Source organism: Marmota monax, unplaced genomic scaffold, assembly GCF_021218885.2.
Source record: "Marmota monax isolate L192 unplaced genomic scaffold, Marmota_monax_Labrador192_F-V1.1 WCK01_AAM20220418_F8-fsc00028, whole genome shotgun sequence".
Taxonomy (NCBI): Eukaryota; Metazoa; Chordata; class Mammalia; order Rodentia; family Sciuridae; genus Marmota; species Marmota monax.
The window spans coordinates 3,365,564-3,389,238 of NW_026694779.1; the positions used below are offsets into that span (position 1 = coordinate 3,365,564).

At 40.1% G+C, this 23,675-nt stretch overlaps 2 protein-coding genes and 1 non-coding gene across 5 annotated transcripts in view; 2 read left to right on the top strand and 1 right to left on the bottom strand.

The window, feature by feature from the left end:
• The window catches only part of Fancd2 (FA complementation group D2), a 57,755-nt gene extending 57,291 nt beyond the window's left edge, over window positions 1-464 (bottom strand). For both annotated transcript variants that reach the window (XM_046425485.2, XM_046425484.2), the window contains exon 1: window positions 192-464. The gene's annotated coding sequence lies outside the window, so the exon portion shown is untranslated. The remainder of the gene's footprint in view (window positions 1-191) is intronic.
• On the top strand, window positions 437-19,248 carry Emc3 (ER membrane protein complex subunit 3). Of its 2 annotated transcripts, none has more exons than XM_046425488.2 (8): window positions 437-757; window positions 6,562-6,619; window positions 6,958-7,051; window positions 9,681-9,785; window positions 10,516-10,597; window positions 12,129-12,208; window positions 12,988-13,070; window positions 15,176-15,799. In XM_046425488.2, exons 1-8 carry the CDS (start codon window positions 603-605, stop codon window positions 15,209-15,211), a joined length of 693 nt encoding a protein of 230 aa, XP_046281444.1. In that variant the 5' UTR covers window positions 437-602; the 3' UTR covers window positions 15,212-15,799. The 2 variants fall into 2 exon arrangements, with proteins under 2 accessions (XP_046281444.1, XP_046281442.1); XM_046425486.2 differs by lacking the exon at window positions 15,176-15,799 and adding an exon at window positions 18,050-19,248 and having other exon boundaries at window positions 440-757.
• Window positions 9,525-9,597, top strand: Trnaa-ugc (transfer RNA alanine (anticodon UGC)). The gene has a single exon. It is a non-coding gene; the product is annotated as a tRNA-Ala (tRNA).
• Window positions 19,249-23,675: the final 4,427 nt, after the last annotated feature.

Genomic DNA, 23,675 nt, shown 5'->3' on the forward strand with positions numbered 1-23,675 from the left:
AGATAGAAAAACTAAGACAACTAAGGATCTTGCGACTTTAGAGCACACACCCTCAACACGTGCGACACCACCTCGTTTCCAGAAAAGTCTAAAGGAAGAGGGCCAGTCACCAAAACCAGACCATTCAGGTTTGGAGGATGGGAGCGATAGCGTCCCTTCTCATTTCGTCCCTGTAACGACGCTGGAGGTACCTGAGGGAATTACCCCACAATAGGGCGGATGAGGAAGCCAGGTTCCGGGCGCAGAGCCCCAGAAGGAAAGGCCGGGCTCTGCCTGGACCTAGGGACTAGGCCCCAGTGGCGCGAAGCCTCGAGCGACGCCAACTGCAGATCCACTCAACACGCAGAAGTCGTCACCGCCCCTCACTTTCGACTTTCCCGCCCGGCGCGACGTCGCTCTGACGCTACCGAGGCGCGCCGCTGAGTGACGTCAAACTTCCGCGCCGGAAGTCGGCGCCCGGCGGCCCAGCTGGAAACCGTAAGCGGCGGATTGAGACAGTCGCGGAGTCCCGGGCCAGCCAGATTGAGGAACGTTAGAAGGCCCGGAGGCGAAATCCAAGAGGAACTCGACTCCCCGCGGCTGGCAGTCGGCCTTCAGAGAAGATGGCGGGGCCAGAGCTGTTGCTCGACTCCAACATACGTCTCTGGGTGGTTTTACCCATCGTTATCATCACTTTCTTCGTGGGCATGATCCGCCACTATGTGTCCATCCTGTTGCAGAGCGACAAGAAACTGACCCAGGAACAAGTCTCCGACAGGTCAGCACCCTACCCTAACCGGCCGCCTTCACTCCTCGTGACCTTGGGCAAGAAAGTGCAGGAGTTCTGTCAGTTTACCTGAGTTCTCGTCGCGCCCCTGCTGGCAGGTGACCTTGGCCGTTACCTGTATTTCACTTTTGTCGTCTCTAAAATGAGAACTATAACAGTGCCTACCTCATAGAACAGACGTGGGGATTAAATTAGGTGACATCTTTAAAGCCTGATCATAGGGCCTGGGACGTATTAGTGCTAAAAAAAAAAAAAAAAAAAAAAAAACACGTTGTTAACATTGTTAGGCTAGTAGCCAACTCTCAGTGGGGTTATCTGTGAACTGTCCGATCCCATCCTTTCCTTAGGAAAAGTGCCCACTGAGTGCCAGGTCTTTTTATTCTTTGATAATATTAGATAATCGCATTTTACTGAATTACTGTAATGATCAGCAGAGATGCTAAGAAACAAAATGCTTTGCAAACCGTAAAAGTGCCATTAGAGATGTGTGGATTTTTAAAGATCATTTTCCCTCCTATAGTGAAGGCAACTTCCTCCTCACACGCTTTCATTTAGTATTTGCAGAAACAAATTTGAGATGGCTCTAGATGGTATCCAGACACGTGCCCTTCTATTAAAATAAATAACAATTTTCAGCCAATTGTTATGATTATTTTCAGAGACCATCTTAATCAAGTGGTACTCTATCTTTAACCCCTCCTGATTACTTAGGAATCTCTTTTTAACAAAAAGAGCAAGCATCAGGTTCAGAAGTTTCCACAGATGGGCTGGGGCTATGGCTCAGTAGTAGTGCACTTGCCTGGCATACCTGAAGCACTGGGTTCCATTCTCAGCACCACACATAAATAAATAAAGTAAAGGTCTATCAACAACTAGAAAAAAAAAATTTAAAGAGTTTTCTACAGATGACAGTATCTAGGGAAAATTTAATGTTGTTTTGATTTTATTGTATTTATTTTTAAAATTGCTTTGTTTTGTGGCAAGTCATACTGGATTTCCATTTGCTGAAATTTTATAGGAGCTGGGTTGTGGCTCAGTGGTAGAGCACTTGCCTGGTATGTGTGAGGCACTGGGTTGGATCCTCAGTACCACATAAAGTAAAATAAAGAAATTGTGTCTACCTATAACTAAAAAAATTTTAATAAATAAATAAGTAGATAAAAGTATTTTGTCCATCTACAACTTAAAATATTTTTTAAAAAACTAATACAGGCAGAAGAAAAGTTGATGTCTAAAAATATTAAGTACATATAGTATAAGTGCTACTGAAGTATGGGAAACTTCTTTATCATTTTCAGTTGTCCTTACCAATTATGCTGACAATAATAATAAGCGAACGTTTATTAAATACTTATTCTGTACCATGCACTATGCTAAAGTACTTATTTAAAACGCAGAGCAACTATGAGGTAGGTACTGTTTTCCCATTTTATAGAAACTGAAGCTTAAGGGGGTTCCATGGTCACATATGATAATATTCAGGACTTTAAGCAAGGTCTTCTGGTTGCCAAGCCTAAGGCTCTTTCCATTTTACTACAAATTAGCCACTTGGATTATTTTTTTGAGACATCAATTTGAGAACTGACCTGAGCCATCCTCCTAGAACTGATCTTTAGAAGTCAGTTTACAACCAGATGTGGTAGCTAATACCTTTAATCCCAGCCACTCTGAAGACAGATGCAGGAGGATTACAAGTTCAAGCACAGCCTGCACAACTTATTGAAACTGTCTCAAAATTAAAAAAAAAAAAAAAAAGTTTTTTTACGGGGCTGGCATTGTGGCTCAGTGGTAGAACACTCACCTAGCACATGTGAGGCACTGGATTCAATCCTCAGCACCACATAAAAATAAATAAAATAAAGGTATTGTATCCATCTATAACTTTAAAAAAAATTTTTTTTTAAATTTTAAGGATTTTGTTCAGCAGTAGAATGCTCCTGAGTTCAATCCCCAATATCCCAATATTAGGAGAGGGAAAAAGTCAGTTTACCACAAAAAGAAATCCTATAGAAAAATGCAGGGTGGAGAGAGCTCAAATAATTAGCATTCAATGATACCTAGAAATTATTCTCATTTTATCCTTACAATAGTTCGAGTTAGGTAATCCTAAACCCATTTTAATAGTTGAAGAAAAGGAAGCCTGGAGAAATTAAGTAGCATTCCCAGAGTAACCAAAGTTGTAAAATATTGTGCATGTTCTTGAACCTAGATTGGTTCACTGATCCTGCTGTCATGATTCTTTTTTTTTTTTTTTACCAGATACTATGATGATTCTTAACCACCATTCCTGCTACGATAGATATTCTGACACAATTTCCTATCCTGGTTTTTACTATGTCATTTTAGAGCTGTGGTTCTGAATGGTATCAGACCCACAGCTGTTTTTTTTTTTTTTCCATCTCCAAAATGAAATTCACAGTTGGTACAATCTAAATATGAATTTGTTTGGGTTTGTTTGTTTGGTTGATTGGTTGGTTTTGGTTTCATTCTTCTTTTGCTAGGGATTGAATTCAGGCCCTTGCTCATGCTAGACAAGCACTCTACCACTGAACTAATTCTTCAGCCCACAGGGGAATTATTTTTTTAAAAGCAACATTATGATTTAGTTGTAATAATCAGGAGAAATAAAAGAAAAGTAATTTGTGGTAATTTATATTTCATAGGAGCTTGGGCACAACTGTTGTATAAGGCATAATGCAGAAGTCATATATATATATATGCACCTCACTAAAAAATCACTTTAACTGGGACCAGTTAATAGATGGCTAATATAGATGAATATCACAGAAGGTAGTACTACATTAGTTTCTTAGGTGGTATATTATTCTTCATAAAGTACAATTTCTCATATGTTTATTTGGTGCTTAGAAATTTTATAAACATAAAAACTGTGCCCCCCTCATAAAGAAAATGGAATTAGATTCTCAAACCTAATTTTAATATTAATTATAAAACACTTGAGAGGAAGTAGAGTTGAACCAGCAACTTAGCCAGGCCCTAAGCAACTTAGCAAGACCCTGTCTCAAAATTTAAAAATATTAAAAGGGCTGGGGATGTGAATCAGTGGTTAAGCACCCCTGGGTTCAATCCCCTCAAAACAAAAAAACAAGAATAGGAAACTTTAGTTTGAATTGACTTTAAAAACTAAAGTTTGGGGCTGGCGTTGTAGCTCAGTGGTAGCACGCTCGCCTAGCAAGCGCAAGGCCCTGGATTCAATCCTCAGCACCACATAAAAACAAATAAAGGTATTGTATCCAACTACAACTAAAAAAATAAATATTAAAAAAAAACTAAAGTTCTATTCTAAGAAAAGATCTTTCAGTTGCAGATTACCAAAGCTTTATCTTTACAACCAGTAAATGACTTATTTTAGGTACTCATCAGAATAAAAACACAAAATTAAAAACTTGTTACAGGATTTATAGACTTTGAAAAAATATAGTGATGGATCTCAGCTTTAAATAAGGTAATACACACAAAGGACTCAGCTTAAAACCCTCCTCTGTTTCTCTTTTGCTCTTCATGATTTAATAAGTAGGATCTACATGGCCTTGTGTAGTCCAGCTCTTGCCCACCTCTCTAGCCTCCTCTTCACCACATAGTCCTCTTTTCTCTCCATATGGCCTTTTCTCAGGTCCTCAGAGACATAGTATTTATTCCTGCAACAGGGCCTATGTCCATAACATTCCCTCCAGCATTTTCCCATATAAGATTCCAACCTAATCCTATATTCTCAGCAAGGTTTTCTTTCAGACCTTAACTTTCCAGAATGGGGGAATTCCCCATCCATCTCTCTTCCTAGAATATAACAGTCAAATTTCACATTGGCTCATGTGGTTATTTGATTCATTTCTTTCTCTCCCACCAGACTTTTTTGGTTTTATTTGTTTGTTTGGGGCAGTACTAGGGTTTGAACCCAGGGGTGCTCTTGTAGAGAGTTACATCTCCACCCCTTTTTATTTTTGAGACAGGGTCTCACAAGTTGCTGAGGCTGACCTCATTTAAGACTCCTGCCTCAGCCTCCAGAGCCTCTGGAATTACAGGTGTGCACCACCACACCTGGCATTTCCCACTAGAATTACCATCATGAGATATTTGCGTTTTGATCGCTGCTGTTCATGTACACAGTACCTGACAATTAGAAATTTAAGAAATATATTTTCATTGAAAGCATAAATTTGTTACTCTACAGAATGTGAATGGTGGATTAAAGAATTGAAATGAGTTGGCCAAGATATTCAGCTAATAAATGGCAAAAACAGGATTTGAACCCAACTCTAGAGCTTAAATTTTCATTCATTTTTCTATATCCAGTGCTTCTTAAACTGTTGGTGGTAAAGGGCCAGTTTGGGGGCTTTTTTATTTTTAAATTTTATTTCTTTTTAATTAGTTGGTTAACTGATAGATACTAGGGATTGATAGATACTGCCAGGGGCATTTTACCACTGAGCCATATCCCATACAGCTGTTTTTTAATTTCTAGTCCAGCTGGCTAAAATATTTTGATCACATGCTTGGATATTTGGTAATATCAAATTATTATGTCTCTAAACCCTTACCCTCTATGTGAATATATGTCTGTATTCACCTTGTCACAGACCAGCATTGATACATAGGCCACACTCTGAGTAACTTTAGCTCCCAAGGAACAGAATGTATTACAGGTCACTTCTGTAGCTTGTGTTTAGTCAACTGTGTAATATAACAAGGCCAAAAGGAGGGAAACCAGGGAAAGTTCCACAAGAGTTCCAGCATCAGGAAGAGACTGTGGGAAAGACGGGGCTTGAGGAAAGTATTTAGGCTTGATGAGGTAGCACCAGCAAAGGAGAGGGGCCATCAAGCACTTCACACATCATACAGTGAAGCTGAGATGTGTTTAGGGGCACTGACTGCTCACAGCAGGTGGTTTGTACACAGAAGTAAAGAAGGGAAAGTTAAGCACAGTGTTCTTTTCTCTGTTTGCTATTTATATCTTAGTTACATGGACTATTATCTTTAGTGATCAACTGTGCCCTGATAACACCAAATAATTTCATTTATTCATTGTTTATTGAGAACTTATACTTGGAATTCTGAGTGGCATTTCTATTTGTTGTCAATCAGATAATAATCTTCTTGAGACTTCTCATTTCTTCTTGTCTGTGTCCCCCACAACAATATGCAACCACCCTCCCCCACCCTACTCCCACTGCCAGTGCTAGGGATTAAACCCAGTGCCTTGTGCAGGCTAAGCAAGTGCTCTACCACTGAGCTACACCACCTGATCTTTTCACTTTTTAAAATTTTGAGACAGGGTCTTGCTAAGTTGCCCAAAATGACCTCAAAATTGCATCCCAGATAGCTGGGATTACAAGTGTGCACCACTGGACCTGGCTACCTGTCCTCATTGCTCCATGCATATTAAGAATTTCTTCCCTTCTTTTATCCTATGCCTTTCCCCTCCTCCAGCCCCCACATCTTCTGAACATCATCCAACTGCTACACTTTTCCCTCAGAGAAAGTTCCTTCTTGGCTCATTATAAATTTAAAAAAAAAAAAACTGAGTGTGATATCCCAAATATGCCTCACTTAGAAATCTGTGTACAGAACCACAGTCACTTGTGAAGACTGCTCTTTTGAAAACCTGAATGTAAGGTTAACTATGTCATGCTGGTTTTTAGGATACTTGAATGTTCCACATGCACCTGTTGCCAAATAGGTCCTCTCGTGTTTAGACAGATCTTCTACTTTATACTCTCATTTTCTTCTAGTGTTTCACTTTTAAAAAATCTCATTGTCTTGGTCATGTTTTTCAGCCAAGTCTTAATTCGAAGCAGAGTCCTCAGGGAAAATGGAAAATACATTCCCAAACAGGTACTTACTTATCTTTTATTAAAAAGCTCCACCATTGACTGTGGAGAGCAGCAGATAATCTGAATGTTTTATAAGGGGACTCTTTGGGGAGAACTGGAGATTGGCCACTCAGTAATTAAGCTGTGGCCCAGTGGTGTTTGCTGTCACTGTGACCTCACTCTTAGGAAATTGTTTTTAAATGTGACTCAGCTAAAGTGTCAGGTCGCCTGCCAAGTAGGATGCCAGCTCTGAGGGCAACAGCATATTCCAAGGCCCTTCTGACCAAATCTCTGGGGAGTCACTTGACAACTTGCCATATCACAGTTCTTGGATTTAAAAAGCTTTTTCTTTCCTACTAGTCTTTCTTGACACGAAAATATTACTTCAACAACCCAGAGGATGGATTTTTCAAAAAAACTAAAAGAAAGGTAGTGCCACCTTCTCCTATGACCGGTATGTTCATTCCTTTTCTCTTGCTTTTAAAAAAAAAAGTTTACATGGGGTACTGAGTGAGAGGGGAAGGAGGGAAGGCAGGGCAGATATAGTTTTATTTAAATAAATTATAGGAATTAATAATGTAAGTGACCTTAGAAATCATCTAATATAGTAGAGTTCTCTTTTTCAAATAAATCTCCTGGGAACCCAGTTTATAAAGCAAATTTTAAAAAGCTGATAGAGTGGGGAAACCAACACTGTTGTCCCTGGGTCTCTCCTCGTTGCTAGTCCTCAAGACCCATGGCTCTGTGGAGCACAGCTGAGGATGCTTTCCAGTCCCAGCTCCCACCCACTGCCTAGATCCTATTGCTGACAGATGGCTACCCAGCTTCTGCCTAAATGAGGAGGAGCTGCCTCCCTCCCAGTAGCAACCAGTTCTTGGTCAGACCTGATTGCTTAGTCCATCCTACAATGTCTGCTCCAACAGATATGTGACTTCCACTAACTTCTGCCTTATGAAAAATATACCGTAAAGTAAAACAAAATAATTTATTTTTCTTTGTTGACTGTTTTCTCACTTCAGTATTCATTTCTTTAGATGAGATAACTAGTTCTTTTAACCCATGAATAAGGTATTAGAATTAACACAATTTAGGAAAAAACTTCCAAGTCTCAAAAGTATATATGAAAATATATTTGATTTCTCTAATAATCCACAGAAGACAAATAAAAATAATATGTTACCAGGCACAGTGGTGCACACCTATAATCCTAGCTACTTGGAAGGCTGAGGCAGCCTGATCACAAGGTCAGCCTGGATAATTTAGGGAGACTCTGTCTTGGAATTTCAAAAAAAAAAAAAAAGGGTTCAGAGTATGGCTCAATGGTCGAGTGCTTGCCTAGCATGAGTGGGGCCCTGGGTTCAGCCCAAGTACTGCAAACAAAACAAAACAAGATATCCTTTTTATAACCCATTAAATTGACAAAGATTAAGAGATTGACCAAAGTCACTATGGTCAAGGTCGAGGGAAATTAGGCCCGCTCATCACTGGTGAGAGTATCAAATGGTGGGGCCTGACGGTTTATATCTTTTTGTTTTTGTTGTTTTTGTTTTGTTTTTTGGGGAGTGGCATTGCTGCACATTGAACCTAGGGTCTTGCACATGCTACACAAGCACTCTACACTGAGCTATACTCCAAGCCCCTAATCTTTTTTATTATTTTATACTAAAAATTGAATCCAGGGGGTGCTCTACCACTGGCCTACATCCCAGCCCTTTTTATTTTTTGAGACAGGATCTTACTAAGGTGCCCAGGCTGCCCTCAAACCTGTTATCCTCCTGCCTCAGCCTACCAAGTCTTTGGGATTACAAATATACACCACCACACCCTGCCACAAAGTCCTAACATCTGTCAATTTTAAATATATGAGTCCCTTGATCCAGAAATTTTTTAAAGAATTTATCTTACAGAAATGCTTACATAGCCTGCGGTGGTGGCTCATGCCTATAATCCCAGCAGTTCAGGAAGCTAAGACAGGAGAATCACGAGTTCAAAGCCAGCCTTAGCAACTGCGAGGCACTAAGCAACTCAGTGAGACCCTGTCTCTAAATAAAATACAAAATAGGGCTGAGGATGTGGCTCAGTGGCCAAGTGCCCCTGAGTTCAATCACCGATACTCCCCCCCACCAAAAAAAAAGAAATACTTACATAAACGTGCAATTTATGTACAAGATGGTGTTGGCAGCATTGTTTAGTCTCAAAGAAAATTGGAAACAACCTCTAGGTCTATCAAAAAATAAATGGTGCAACCATATAGTAGAATCTGCCTAAACACTGAAAATATTGAGGGATAGATATTATCCCCATGAGAAATACCTTTCACAAATTATTCATTTTAAAAGACGAAGAAACACAAGTCAGGCATGGTGGCAGATGCCTGTAATTCTAGCAACTTGGGAGACTGAGGCAGGATTGCAAGTTCCAGGCCACCCTGAGCAACTTAGTAAGACCCTGTTTCAAAGATAAAAAATGAAAAGGGGTAGGGATGTAGCTTAGTGGTAGAGCACCTCTGAGTTCAATCCCCAGTGCCAAATTAAAAAAAAAAAAAAGTGGGGGGGGTGATTAAGAAGCAGAATAGTATGGTGGAATGAGAAGGAATGAGAAATTGTGCTCCATTTGTGTACAATGTGTTAAAATGCATTTCATTGTCATGTACAACTAATTAGAACAAATTTTTAAAAATTAAAAGAAGCAGAATATATGTAATATAATATATATACATATATATGTATATAAAAATATATATATATCTATAGTATGTGTGTGTGAATTGAAAGATGAAAGATATGCTACGAATAGTTGAAAGTGTTTAGAGAGTGGACTGAGAGGAACCATCCTTATGGTACATTTCTGTTATTTGCATTTTTTAGCAATGAACACGTCTTACTCAAATCATTAAATATATTAAAAATTTAATTTACAAGAGAGCTGGGGATATAGCTCAGTTGGTAGAGTGCTTGCCTTGCATGCATAAGGCCCTGGGTTCAATCCCCAGCACCACCAAAAAAAAAAAAAAATTACAGAAAATGAGATGGTCTGCCAACAGAAGTAAACCTAGTGGTTTCTTTCTTGTGCTTTTATTTTAGATCCCACTATGCTCACAGACATGATGAAAGGGAATGTCACCAACGTCCTCCCTATGATTCTTATTGGTGGATGGATCAACATGACATTTTCAGGCTTTGTTACAAGTAAGTTACAGACCCTGCAGACTTCATGTTTACATCATTTGTGTTCTTTTTCCTGTCCTTGTACAGAGAAATTCAAGTGTTACTGAGACCCTAACATCACAGACCTTATGTTTTCTTATGGAAACCAAGAACATTCTTTGAAAAACAACAAAAAATTAATCTGCTGTGATGTTATGGCAACCCTGTTCCAAACCAATCCTAAGTTCATATGTGGTTGCTTTTTTACTAATAGAGATTCAAATGAGTGACCTGCTAGTTGACCTCCACAACTGATAGGTATTCCAGTTAATAGGATAGAGAGAAGCCTACTTCTATTTTTCACTTCATTTACTAAGTGTTGGGGTAAGTTTTCTGTTTTATTTGATTTGGTTTTAATCAGTGTGGCTTCTTAGTGATGTAGGTCTTTGTGTGTACCTGTTCCACTCAGGGTTTAATGGATCAATATAAATTTCTTCTGAATTTTAGGTCACAGCTCAGTTTGAGTTCTTGCTTCTTCAGCCACCTAGAAAGTGGTATTATTCAAGAAAACTAGAGCACAGCAACATCTTGACTATTTTTTTCCTTCTGAAATTGCCACTGATTTCCTTGTGGAAATCATTTTCCAAAAGCTGTGTGGCTCAGAGTTCTCACCTCCTTAGGGAAAGAATATGTGCTGTGCATTCACACTTCGACTGCTCTAAAAATAAAAACAGCTTGGAGTGGTTGTGAACTTTCTCTTTCTTCTCTGCAGCCAAGGTGCCATTTCCACTGACCCTTCGTTTTAAGCCTATGCTACAGCAAGGAATCGAGCTACTCACATTAGATGCATCCTGGTAAGAACTTTCTTTTATCTAATAAAAACACGAACCAAAAATCTAAAACCAGTGTCTCTTAAAGATCAAATTTGCATATTTCACTGGGAATAGGTTTTTTGGTTTTTTTTTAATTTTGCATTTTGTCCCATTAAACGCCACTCAAAATGTCCCTGCTGGGTTATAGCCGTTTTTACATAAGCCTTGCAAAAGAGGAGAACATGTCAGTCTCTTTTCATAGGGCTTAGGAATACAAGGGTGGATGTGTTTACCCCCTTAAAAATTGAAAGGTTAAGCAAAGAACTCTGGTTAGGCCAATCTTTTAGAAGTGCCCTGGAGCTTATGAGTGGATGTTTGTATTAGTTTTCTGTTACCATAACAAATACCCAAAATAATCAGCTTATTATGAAGAAAGATTTATTTTGGCTCATAGTTTTGGAGGTTTTTGTCCATGAACAATTGGCCCCATTGCTTTGGTCGTGTAGTAAGGCAAATCATGGAGCAAAACACTCACCTTGTGATCAGGTTCTGAAAGAGAAAAGAGGAAGAACACCCCCAGTCCTGTTTGAGGACACACTCCCAATGACTTAAGACTTCCCACTAAGCCCCAAAAGGTTCCATCACTTTCCCTTAACACCATGGGCTTCTGCAAGAACCAGTTAAGAAGAGGAGGATGGACCATGGGGGTCACCAGCAGTGATTGGATTCACTGGGTTTGAGCAGAGGCATCTCTGGTTATGTGGGAGGGGTGGGGCAGACCAGATGCTGATTGAGTCTTGGGTCTGCACAGCTCTAGTATAGAAGAAAAGCTGTACTTCATATGAGCAGCATGATTCTACTAAACTCTGATCGTCCACTCTCATTTGGGCTAAGCAATAGCTCCATAGGTTAAAGAAAAGCTTATTTATCTTTTCTAAGCTTCTGAGCAGGTATGTGTCTGATAATGTCAAGGACAGAGGGGAAACTATAGCCTGAGTGAAGAATTACCATTGCAGATAGATCAGCAATATTGTACACAGAGAGATCATTTACTTACCTGCAACCTGATGGAGTGACCAGAATAGACTCCTGTGACCCAAGTATTGGAATGAAGTACAGAACTTTTCCATTTATGTATCATTTTTCATATTCCCTTTAGTTTTATCATATGCAAATTATTTTTCATTGGCAAGGTGGGAAACTTAAGATAAAGGAAGCCTTGGTGATAAAATTCAAACTTGGAATGCTTTCCCAGTTGCTGCCATCCTCAGCTTTGAAAGCCACCTCTAATCCTTCCTAAGTGTGGAACACATGAACACACCAACACTTGTGATTTTTTTTCTAAAGAATGGAATACCAAACAGGAGGACTCTTTCACTTTTTATTTAATATACTTCTATATTGGTCAGACTGTCTTAATACCTATATTTCTTCTCTGGTTGTGCTTTGGCTGCATATAGCCTATCCTGGGTGATTTCCTTACATATGCTGAACAACTTTGCCTGATACAAAGGTGTAAACTTCATTAATACCTGAAATTAATTAAACTTCATTAATACCTTTGCTTTGCTAGGGTGAGTTCTGCATCCTGGTACTTTCTCAATGTATTTGGGCTTCGGAGCATATACTCTCTGATTCTGGGCCAAGATAATGGTAAGAAGCACATCAGGTTCAATAAGCAAAAACTTCAATAGATGACTCATCCATGCTAGAGCAAGAAAGATATAGGTTATACTGTTCATTAGCACATTCAAATATGGTGCTTCATTCTTTAAGTTTCTTCAACATTCTGAAAGCATATTCAAAATTTCTGGGTCCAAACTGAAGATCTGATTTTCTCTGGCAATCACTAGGACATCATTTGGTTTCCCCAAGTCTGACACCCCTGGGGAATCCAGCACCAGTGATGAAGACCATTAATTTGAAGACTAAAGAAGGCCTGAATGGTTCAGTTAGCTCACTGACTAGAGACCTTGCCGGTACTAATCCTGATTCTCATATAATGGTGGGGACGTCTGACAAGTTATTTAACTCCTCTGATCCTGTCTTTTTTGCTGTCTTGTAAATAGGGATCTTGGGAGTTAACTATAGGGTGATTAGGAGTAGATAAGGAAGAATGCACAAAGCAGTTGGCAAAGAATCTGGCATATAGTAGTTTCTAATTATCTGGTAGCTGTTGTTATTGAAGTCTGAAATAAACTTTGGAGCTTCCTTTAGTTCCCTTCTGTTTTCCAGCTCTTGTCATCCCCATTTTTCAGGAGAGATAAAATGACTTGCTTGACATCACACAGCCAGTGGGTGACAGGGCCAATTGTCTAGTTCTCGAACCCACTGCTAGACAGCTTAAATGCAGTGCAGTGCTCATTCCTCTACAAGGGTGCAGGGGTGCCTGCTGAGCCTCAGCACTCACATTGGCATGTCTTACACTGCAGCCGCTGACCAATCACGAATGATGCAGGAGCAGATGACCGGAGCAGCCATGGCCATGCCTGCAGACACCAACAAAGCTTTCAAGGTACGCTTCATTGTCTTCCAGAGCTTTATTGAGGCTCTGAATGGTTCCCAGAACCAGTAGTGCTCTCTTACTCAGTTTCACTTTTTTACAGTTTCAGTTACCACGGTCAACTGCATCCAAAAATATTCAGTGGAAAATTCCAAAAATAAACAGGTCACAGTCTTCAAACTGCACTGTTCTGAGTAGTGTCATGAAATCTTGCTCTGTCCTCTTCCGTCCTACCCAAGACACAAGTCATCCCTTTGTCCAGTGCATCCACATCACACACAACCCACCTCATGGAAGATGAGAGATCATATTCACATCTTCTATTACAGCATATTCTTGTGATTGGTCTATTTTTGTTACTAGGTATTCAGGTTAAATCTTTTGCTGTGCCTAATTTGTAAATTAAACTTAATCAGAGGTTATGTATGTATAGGGAGAATAGTATATGTAGATTTAGTACTGCTTTGCAGTCATGGAAATCCACTCACTGGTGGACTTGGAACATAGATCATCTGGGGATAAGGGGGGATTATTATACTTTAAAAATAAATTCTCAAAAACCAAAAGGAGAAAAGAAGAAAAAAAATTAAACAAAAACTAAAAATGAATTCTCAATCCAAGCACAATGTCCCATTATAGTCCCAGTACTCAGAAGGCTGAGGCAGGAGGATTTCTTGAGCCCAAGAAATCAAGGCCAGCCTGGGCAACATAGTGAGACCCACTCTCCCACCATATCAAACAACAAGAAAAGCTCTGCAGTGAATGTAGTGTGGTTTCATTGTTTGAATTTAGAGTAGGAAAAATAAAGTTTATGTGTGTTTTGTTCCTGAGACAGAATCGTCTGTTGAGTAAATTGGAGATTCTTGGCACTTTCACTGGTATTAAATGATCACCCAAATTTAATCCACACTGTAAATGAGGCTATAAAACAATCCTTTCAAAGGCCCCATGTAACATATGGGACACTTTAAACTTTCTTGAACCTGGCAGACATCAGGTATAAATTGCATTAAAAATAAATAAATATATAGGGACAAAGGATGTAGCTCGGTGGTAGAACATGTTTAGCATTCAGATGGCCCTGGTTTCCATCCCCAGCATCATAAGTCATTCATTCACTGCATCCATAAAGTGTCAGTACTTTAAAGCCTTTTCATTAAAGGATTCTGGAATTTGTAAAATCCTATATAACCTCACTAATTTTCCATGATAAAAACTAAAAATACCCTACTTTCAGTCCCTAGCACTGAAAAAAAAAAAAACTAAAAATAAAAGGAAACTCTTACCCTGATGAAGGTCATCTATTAAAAAAAAAAAAAAAAACCCTCAGCTACTATCGTACTTAATGGTGAAAGATTGGAAGCTTTTCTCCCAAGATCAAGAACAAGACAAGGATATCTGCCACTTCTGTTACCACTTTTATTCAACATTGTACTGGATGTTCTAGCCAGGACAGCTGGGCATGGAAGAAATAAATCAGGCAGTAACACTACCTCTCTTTACAGATGAAATACACACACACACACACACACACAAATAACCATCAGAGCTGAAAAACGAGTTTGGCAGTTTTAGGATACAAGATCAATATACAGGGCTGGGGCTGTAGCTCAGTGGCAGAGCACTTGCCCAGCATTTGTGAGGCACTGGGTTCAATCCTCAGCACAACTATATTAAAAAAAAAATTAATGCATAAAAAAAATCAATATATGCAAAATAGATGTAATCAGGTGCATTGTAATAAGGTAGCAAGATCATGAGGTTGAGACCAGCCTGGGCAATTTAGTTAGACTCTGTCTCTAAATGAAAAAAGAAAAAAATTAACTGGACTTCAACACATTGGTAACAAAGAATCTGAAAATGAAATTAAGAAAAAAAAATTCCACTTATGTATAATAATTTCAAAAAGAGGAATAAGTCCAACAAAAGAAATGTAAAATTTATACCTGAAAATTCCATAAACATTGCCAAAAGAAATTAAAGATCTAAATTAGAATGAATAGACATTTATGTTTATAGATAAGAATATTGAGCATCATGTTAAGATGGAAATAGTCCCTGCATTGACCTACAGATTCAGCACAATCCCTATCAAAATCTACCTCCCTTTTTTACAGAAACCAGCTGATCGTGAAGACCACAGGAAAATATAAGACACCCAAAATTGCCTAAAATTGAAAGAAAACAAGTTAGAGGACTTATACTTCCTGATTCAAAAACCTACAAAGACAGTAATCAAAACTCTGAAGTAATGGCAGAATGACAGGCACGTAGATTAATGCAATAGAATTGAGAGTTCTGAAATAAATGCATAGCTATGATTTAATAAATTTATGATCATTTGATACTAACATATAATTGTTGACTTTTAGCCACAATGCCAGACAGTTCTGTGAAGGAAAGAATAGTCTTTTGAACAAATGGTGCTAGGAAAATGATTTCTACATAAAAAAGAATGAAGATGCATGCTTCACAGTATGCACAAAAATTAAGTCAAAATGGGTCAGAGACCCAAATGTTGTATGGTTCTGCTCACATGAAATATGTGGAATAGGAAAATCCATAGAGATAAAAAGTGGGTTAGCAGTTACCAGAGTCTGGGAAGAGGGGACAGTGGGGGTTATTGCCTACTGGGAACAGAGCTTCTATTCAGAGGATGAAAAGATTTTGGAAATAGATACTGGAGATGGTTATAAAACACCATGAATGTGATTGATGGCTAAAAGTGGCAGGCTTGATGTTGTACGTATTATTTATTCCAATAAAAATATTAAATGTTCAAAAAGTATTTTTGATGGGTCAAAGACCTAAATATAAAAGATACAACTATGGTATTTTAAAATTAAACATGGGGGGGCTGCAGTTGTAGCTCAGTGGTAGAACACTTGCCTAGCACATGTGAGGCATTGGGTTTGAGCCTCAGCACCACATAAGAAATAAATAAAATAAAGGTATTGTGTCCATTTGCAACCAAAAAACATTTGTTTAAATAAATAAAAGTCATAAAAAACATTAAACATAGGCTTGATGATGCACACCGTAATCCCAGCAACTCAGGAGGCATGAGGACTTAAGTTCAAGGCCAGCTGGGCAACTTAACAAGATGCTGTCTCAAAATTTTTAAAACTTTAAAAAGGGATGAGGATGGTAGTAGAATTCAGTGGTAGAGCACCCCCCCAGTACAAAAAAATAAAAATAAAACATGGGCTTAAATCTTTGTGACCTTAGACTAGGCACTGATAAAATATACTTTCTAAAAATAAAAAGGACTGGAATATAGCGCTCTCTCTCTCTCTCTCTCTCTCTCTCTCTCTCTCTCTCTCTCTCTCTCTCTCTCTCTCTCTCTTTCTGTCTCCCCTCTCACCACCCCCACTCTCTCTCACACACACACACAATTTGTTCTCTCTCTTTTTTTCTCTCTTTCCCTGTTCTCTTTCTCTCTCTCTCTCTCTTTCTCTTCCTTCCCTGTTAATCAGATGCCACTGCAATAAAGATCTCTTGGTTGCCCTGAAAAAGAAAAAAAGGGCTGGAGTATAGCTCAGTGGTAGAACCCTTGCCCTAGCATGTGTGAGGGTCTGAGTTCCATCCCCAATACTGCAAAAATAATTACTGAGATTCTGCTTCACACCCACTCAGGTGGTTGCAGTCAAAAAGATGGATAATTACAAATGGTTAGGGTGTGGAGAAATTGGAACCCTCCCACATTGCTAGTGCAGCCACTTTAGAAAGCAAACAGATAATCCAAATATGCTCATCAACTGATGAATGGGTAAACAAAATGAGATATTTTTGGAGTATATATACACTGACTATATGGTGGAATATTTTTCAGCTATAAAACAAATGAGGTGCTGAAACATAGTACAACAGGAATAAACCCTGAAAACATGCTTAGTAAAAGGAAACAATAAGGACAGGCCATGTTATCTCCAGAATAAGTGAACTGGAAGATACAGGAAATAATGTGGTTGTTGCTAGGGATTGAAGGAAGTGAGTAATAGGGATTGGCCTGCATTTAGAGTGGAGTTTCTTTCTGTAGTGATAAAAGTGTTCTGAAATTAGTGGAAATGTTTGTACATATTTGTGAATGTATTAAAAATCACATCTTGGATACATTAAGAAGGTGAATTTTCTAGCATGTGAATTTTATCTCAAAAAACCACACCCAAATGTTGTGTGCATGTATGAACATGTAACAACAAATCACACCATTATTTACAACTACAGTGTACCAATAGAAAATGTGGGGGTAAAAAAGAGAAGAAAAAAAAACCTACCCATGTACTAACATTTGTATTGCTAACATTGTATTAAAATTTCATGAAGGGGGCTGGGGTTAAAAAATTCATGAATCATTTGTTAAAACTCACTAAGGCAAAAGTAGGTTTTCTAACAAATGGAATATAACAAACAAATGTTGTTTTGCTCAAAATTAATAGCTTCTGTGCAAGTAAATATAACATAATTATATTCCAAAGCAGTTTTATGATTCATAGTATCATTCTTTCTTCCATTGTTGAAGTTGGTAGCAAATTACTAGATTTCCACAAACCATAATGAAATGTCATGTATTTATACATAAGGTTAGAGGAAATGTTCTTAAACCCCTTAATGATATTCCCTCCTGGATGGCAAGGACTCAGAATCACAAAGCACTAATCTATTGTGTATTCCTCAAGGATAGTGCAGGGCATATAGTGGGTGCTTAGTGACCATGAGCCAATGGGGTATGCACTTTTTGAGTCATAAGCACTAAATTTAATCTCAGCTGCATCAGTTACTGATACTAGTGACTCTGAATAAATTGTGACCCTTCTTAGCCTGAGTCTTCTAATCTAAATAGAGGTGGTGGGAGAGGGCAGTAGCTCTACCTCACAGTGAGCTTACACATGTGAATAGCTCAGCCGGCTTCTGGTAGAATCCTCCATGTCAGCCAGAGCTGTCAGTAACAAGCCCCTCTCTCCCTGCCCTGCTCTTCTCTTCCTTTACAGACAGAATGGGAAGCCCTGGAGCTGACGGATCACCAGTGGGCACTAGATGATGTAGAAGAGGAGCTCATGGCCAAAGACCTCCACTTTGAAGGCATGTTCAAAAAGGAATTACAGACATCTATTTTTTGAAGACCGAACCAGGATTAGCTGTGTCAGGAGCGAAGAGTAGCATTTAACCTTGTAACTTTCGTTGGAGCTGGAGCCTCTGAGAATAAAAAGGAGGGTGCAAGGGCTGGCGGGCGTGCAGCAAGGCTCGTTCTTGTCTGAGCTGGGTTCCCCTGACGTTGGAAACTAGAGGGAAGAGGAGGAGTATGCCAGCGATTCACTATTTTAAAAAGTGTTTAAAGTTTCCTTCTGGTGACTCTAGTAGTGACAGTCAGAGAAAGGGGAAAACTCAAGCTACTGATAATATATAAAAACTTAGCAAAAATTCCGTCTTTCGAAGAAGCATTGTCAATTATAACTAGTTATTATGTTCAGTCAGCCTGACTTCTAACCACAGTGAACTCCTGTTTTCTTGGGATCCAAGCACCTTCCCCTCTGCATTTTACCTTCAATTTTTTGGTTAGTATTTTTAACTTTCTTTACAAAAGTACCCCTTTTTCATGTCCCAGATTTTAGAAACTATGGATGAGCAAAATGAATATCCCTGTATTATTCACTTTGAGCCTACAGAAGGACACAGAAAATGTGTCCAAACCTTGTTCAGATAAACTCTGTTCAGAGTGAATACCCAGGGCCAGGGCAGACTTTTGATAAGCAAACCTTTGATAAGTCTTAACATTGTCCAGTGAAAATCAATGACCCCGAGGCACTGCCGGCTTCTCAAGTGCCTTTGGGATTATCAAAGACAGGTTCAATAATATAAGTTCTTGATCTAGACTTCAGAATATATCAAACCCATTGACAAATCAATGGTGCTGTACTGTAAATGGCTACTCAGTTGAACGAAAGACCTCATTTCCCGGTTACTCTGGACAGGAGAGAATTCACATATCACTGTCAGAGGGGAGAGAAGGCAGCTGCTGATCAGGGTGCCCAGGAATCTTTCTGTCTAGATTAACAGTCCCAGGGAAATGGCAGAGACCCATTTCTGTACCAAGAGATGGATGTAATTTGCATGTTGAGCACTGTAATCAAGAACAAACGACTCTTGACTCTACAAATTAAACCGTTCTGTTTTTTCTTTGCCTGTGAAAGTGTTGCCTCTGTGGGTCACTGACAGCTTCTGCCACCAGTTATGAGTGTCTGAGACCTGTGCTGGAGAGAGTAACAGTGAGAGATGTGACCCATGCCCACAAAAAACCCAGAGAGGGGGCTGTGGAGTGTAGCTCAGCCCTAGAGCATGAGCTTAGCATTCACAAGGCCCCGAGTTCCATCCCCCACACAAAACAAAACAAAACAAAACCTTATATAACAAACCCTTTTTGTAAGGTCACAGAACCTCTTTGAGAATCTAAGGCCAGAGGCAGATGAGCTCATGAGTCATCTCAGAAGCAGACTTGACCCTGATGGTGGTAGAGGAGGGAGCCTTTGGGAGGGACTGAGGGAAAGGGGTGCAGAGTGTTGAAGTGAGAGTGAGATGGTCCAGAGGTCAGAATAGGGTGGCCTTGGGTTCCCCTGGAGCAGTAGTGCCTGCTCCTACACTCGCCTTTGCCTGGCTCTGCGTGAATACACCTCCCCTCTCTGGGCTTTAGTCTCCTCATCTGTCAAAAGGGGATCACATAGTGCGGCCACTTGGGAAAAGTCTGGCAGTCCTCTAAAAGCTAACAAAATTTCCAGGTGACCCAGCAGATCTGCTAGCAGATAGACAAAATGGACAGGGTATTCCCTGATCTTAAGCTGAAGGGTAAGTGCTCTAAGTGGCTAAGCAATGTGCGGGTTCATCTGCTCACCTAGAAACATGGAGGCTCTCAAAATTGGTCCATTAAAAAAAAAAAAATCCCCCCCCTCGGGTGAATTTTAAATACAGAAATTAAAGAGGGACTTGCTATTGCCTTTAATAGCATGCCACTGGAACACCTCTTGTACCAGTGCTGCCAGTAGACATGCCAAGCAGTACATGTGAGGCAGTTATTGCCATGTGCTAATGATTATGGAAACAATAAAAACAGTAGAAGGGAGAAAGGCAACAATCTGAACGTCCTATCAATAGACAACTAGTAAAAACAAATGAAAACATTCCACACAAAATATACAAATATTCATAGCAGCATTTTTGAGGGGGCGGGTATTGGGGATTGAACCTAGGGGCACTTTACCACTGAACTACACCCACAGTCCCTTTTATTTTTGAGACAAGGTCTTGCTAAATTGCCCAGGCTGACCTCCAACTTGAAATCCTCTAGCCTCAGCCTCCTGAGTTGCTGGGATTACGAGTGTGCACAATGGCATCCAGCTATAGCAACATTATTCATAAAGTCACCAAGTGAGAAACAGCCCAACTATCCATTAACTAATAAATGGATAAATAAAATATGGTGCATCATATGACAATATTATTCAGCAATAAAAGGAAATGAAGTACTGACGCTACAGTACAGATGAACCGTGAATCCTCACACCACACATACCCCTTTTTTCTTCTCTTTTGCAGTGCTGGGGATGGAACCCAGGGCCTCACACATGTTAAGCTCATCTCTACTACTGTACCACACCCATAACCCCTCCCATGTTTTATGAAACATCCTGAATTAGCAAATCCATAGAAATACAAGGTAGATTTGTGGTTGCCAGGGTTTGGGGGACGAAGAATGGGAAGTAATTGCTAATGGGTCTTGATTTTCTTGTTGGAGGTAATGTACTAGGCAGATTTCCATTGCTGTGCCAAAGAGCTTGAGAAATTAAACTTGAAAGGAGAAAACAGGTTTTTTTTTGGCTCACGGTTTGGGAGGTTTCACTTCATGTGGCTTTTGGGCCTGTGGCGAGGCAGCACATCACAGTGAGAGTGTGCAGTGAAACAAAGTTGCTCACCTCCCAGCAGCTGGAAGCAGAGAGAAAAGAAGGTGCCAGGGTTCTAATATCCTCTTCCAGGACACGCCCCCCAATGATCTAACTTCCTCCAACTAGGCCCCACCTCTTAAGGGTCTACCACCTCCCAAGAGAGCCACAGGCTGGTGACCAGGCCTTCAACACATAATCCTTTGGGGGACACTCCAGATGTAAACTAGCAGATACAGGAAGTGTTCTAAAGCTGAACGTGACAGGAGCTGGGGGCATGGCCCAGTGGTCTTACCTAGCATACATGAGGTCCTGTTCAATCCCCAGTGCCACAAAAAATAATAATAATAATAATAATAATAATAATGTGGTGAAGGCTGGGGTTGTGGCTCAGTGGTAGGGCACTCATCTAGCATGTGCGAGGCCCTGGGTTCAATCCTCAGCACCACATGAAAATAAATAAAATAAAGGTATTGTGTCCAACTACTTCTAAAAAATAAATATTAAAAAAATAATAATAAGCAGGATGATGGCCATGGAAGTCAGAATCCGCTAAGGAGTGTGTAACAACTCACCTGCTGAATCAACTAGCCCTGAAAATGGATGCTGCTGGAGCATAGGCCCGGACCAGGCTGTCGCTGGCTGTCAGAACACAATGGACAGGGGCGAGGCGAGAGAGATCTGCAGACCTGCTAAAGGAGGAGGAGGGCCGCTGTGGTGAGCCTGGAAGCCTAGGGGGTGGCCCCTTGGAGCTGCCACAGGTGCAGATCTTGGTGGTAGTATCAAATATTCAAAGGAGAACTTTGAAGGCCAAAGTGGAGAAGGGTTCCATGTGAACAGCAGTTGAATATGGGTCAGTCAGTCCTGAGAGATGGGCAAAGGGACAGGCGATGGTCTCTGTTGCCCTTTTTAGAAAAAAAAGAAAAATTTAAATAATAATAATAATAATAATGTGGTGATAGATGAGAACTCTTTGAGTCTACTTAAAAAAAAAAACACTGAAGAGCTGAGTGCCATGCTGCACACCTGTAATCCCAACTTGAGAGGCTGAGGCAGGAGGATCCCAGATTCAAACCCAGCCTTAACAACTTAGCGAGACCCTGTCTCAAAATTAAATATAAAAAAGGGCTGAGGATGTGGCTCAGTGGTTAAGCACCCTTGGGTTCAAGCCTTGGTACTGCCCCTACCCCCCCCCCAAAAAAAAATGACTATCAAGGAGACCCTTGTGTCGCTGGGTGCAAAGGGGTCTCAGGGGCCAGCCAGCACGTTCCTGAGCTTCTGTTGTGCTTTAACACAGCCCAGCTGCCCTGCTCCCACCTGGTCCCACCTTGGCTTCCTTCCAGCTCTGGGCTTTGCCTCACTGGAGTCAGCCTGGGAAGACCCACAGTGTTCAAAAAACTGGGTTTCAGGAAGTGAGTACCTAACAAATCACACACTTAAAAAAATAATAATATTTACTTTTTAGTTGTAGGTGGACACAATATCTTTATTTCATTTTTATGTGGTGCTAAGGATCGAACCCAGTGCCTCACACGTGCTAGTAGAGTGGAACCCAGGCCCTCACGCATGCTCAGCACGTGCTCCACCACTGAGCCCCACCTCCAGCTAAACACTTTATCTCTGCAACCCGCTCACAAGATGGGTGAGCCAGCCCAGCGTACCCTTTTCCTTTCTTCTGTTTCTGGAATCTTTTTTTATTTTTAAAGTTTCATTATGGAGAATTTGTATAGTATAATAAATTTCTGTGTGTCCGTCACTCTGTTTCATAATTATCAATATATAATCTCCCAAACCCACTTGTTTTGTTGGGGTGGGGACTGGAATATTTGCAAATATTTGACATGATACCCCAGATATCATGGCACAAATAAACATCTGAGCAAGTATTTCTAATGGGTAAGGAATTCTTTTTAACCCATGAAAGCAATGGGGATGTGGTTCATGGTGGAGCACTTGCCTAGCATGCACAAGGCCCCAGCACCACAAAAATAAAAATAAAAAATAAATGATGCCAGGCGCGGTGGCGCACGTCTGTAATCCCAGGATCTCCGGAGGCTGAGGCAGGAGGATCACAAGTTCAAGACCAGCCTCAGCAAAAACACGAGGACATAAGCAACTCAGTGAGACCCTGTCTCTAAATAAAATACAAAATAACGCTGGGGATGGAGCTCAGTGGTTGAGTGCCCCTGAGTTCAATCCCTGGGACCCCAAATAAATCAATAAATAACAACCTTCAAGGCCACTGTGACATAAACATGCCTGTTCTTTACCATGTTCTAAGACCTGGTCCACATTCAGATTTCTCCCAGTTGTCTTAAAATGTCTTTTGACATCAAGTCTGTCTGAAGGAGGATCACAATGAGGCCCTCCTGTGGCATTTCGTTGCTATGGTCTCTTCAATCTCTCTTATGTAACACCTTCCCTCCCTCCTTCCCTCCCCTGTCCCCCACCCTAAGCCCATCATTTGTTGAAGAAACCGTGTTATTTGTACGTTCTGGAGAATTCTGTGACAAGAAAATATTCTTGTCTGGAGAGGAAATCAAATCTTCACTTCAAAAAAAAAAAAAAAAAGAAGAATGAACTGATGATGGATGCATAGATTAAGCAAATAAAAAATTAAGCAGTTCTTACCACGAGAGGAAACAAAACGCCCAGGAAGACAATTACAATCACAGTACACTTGTTC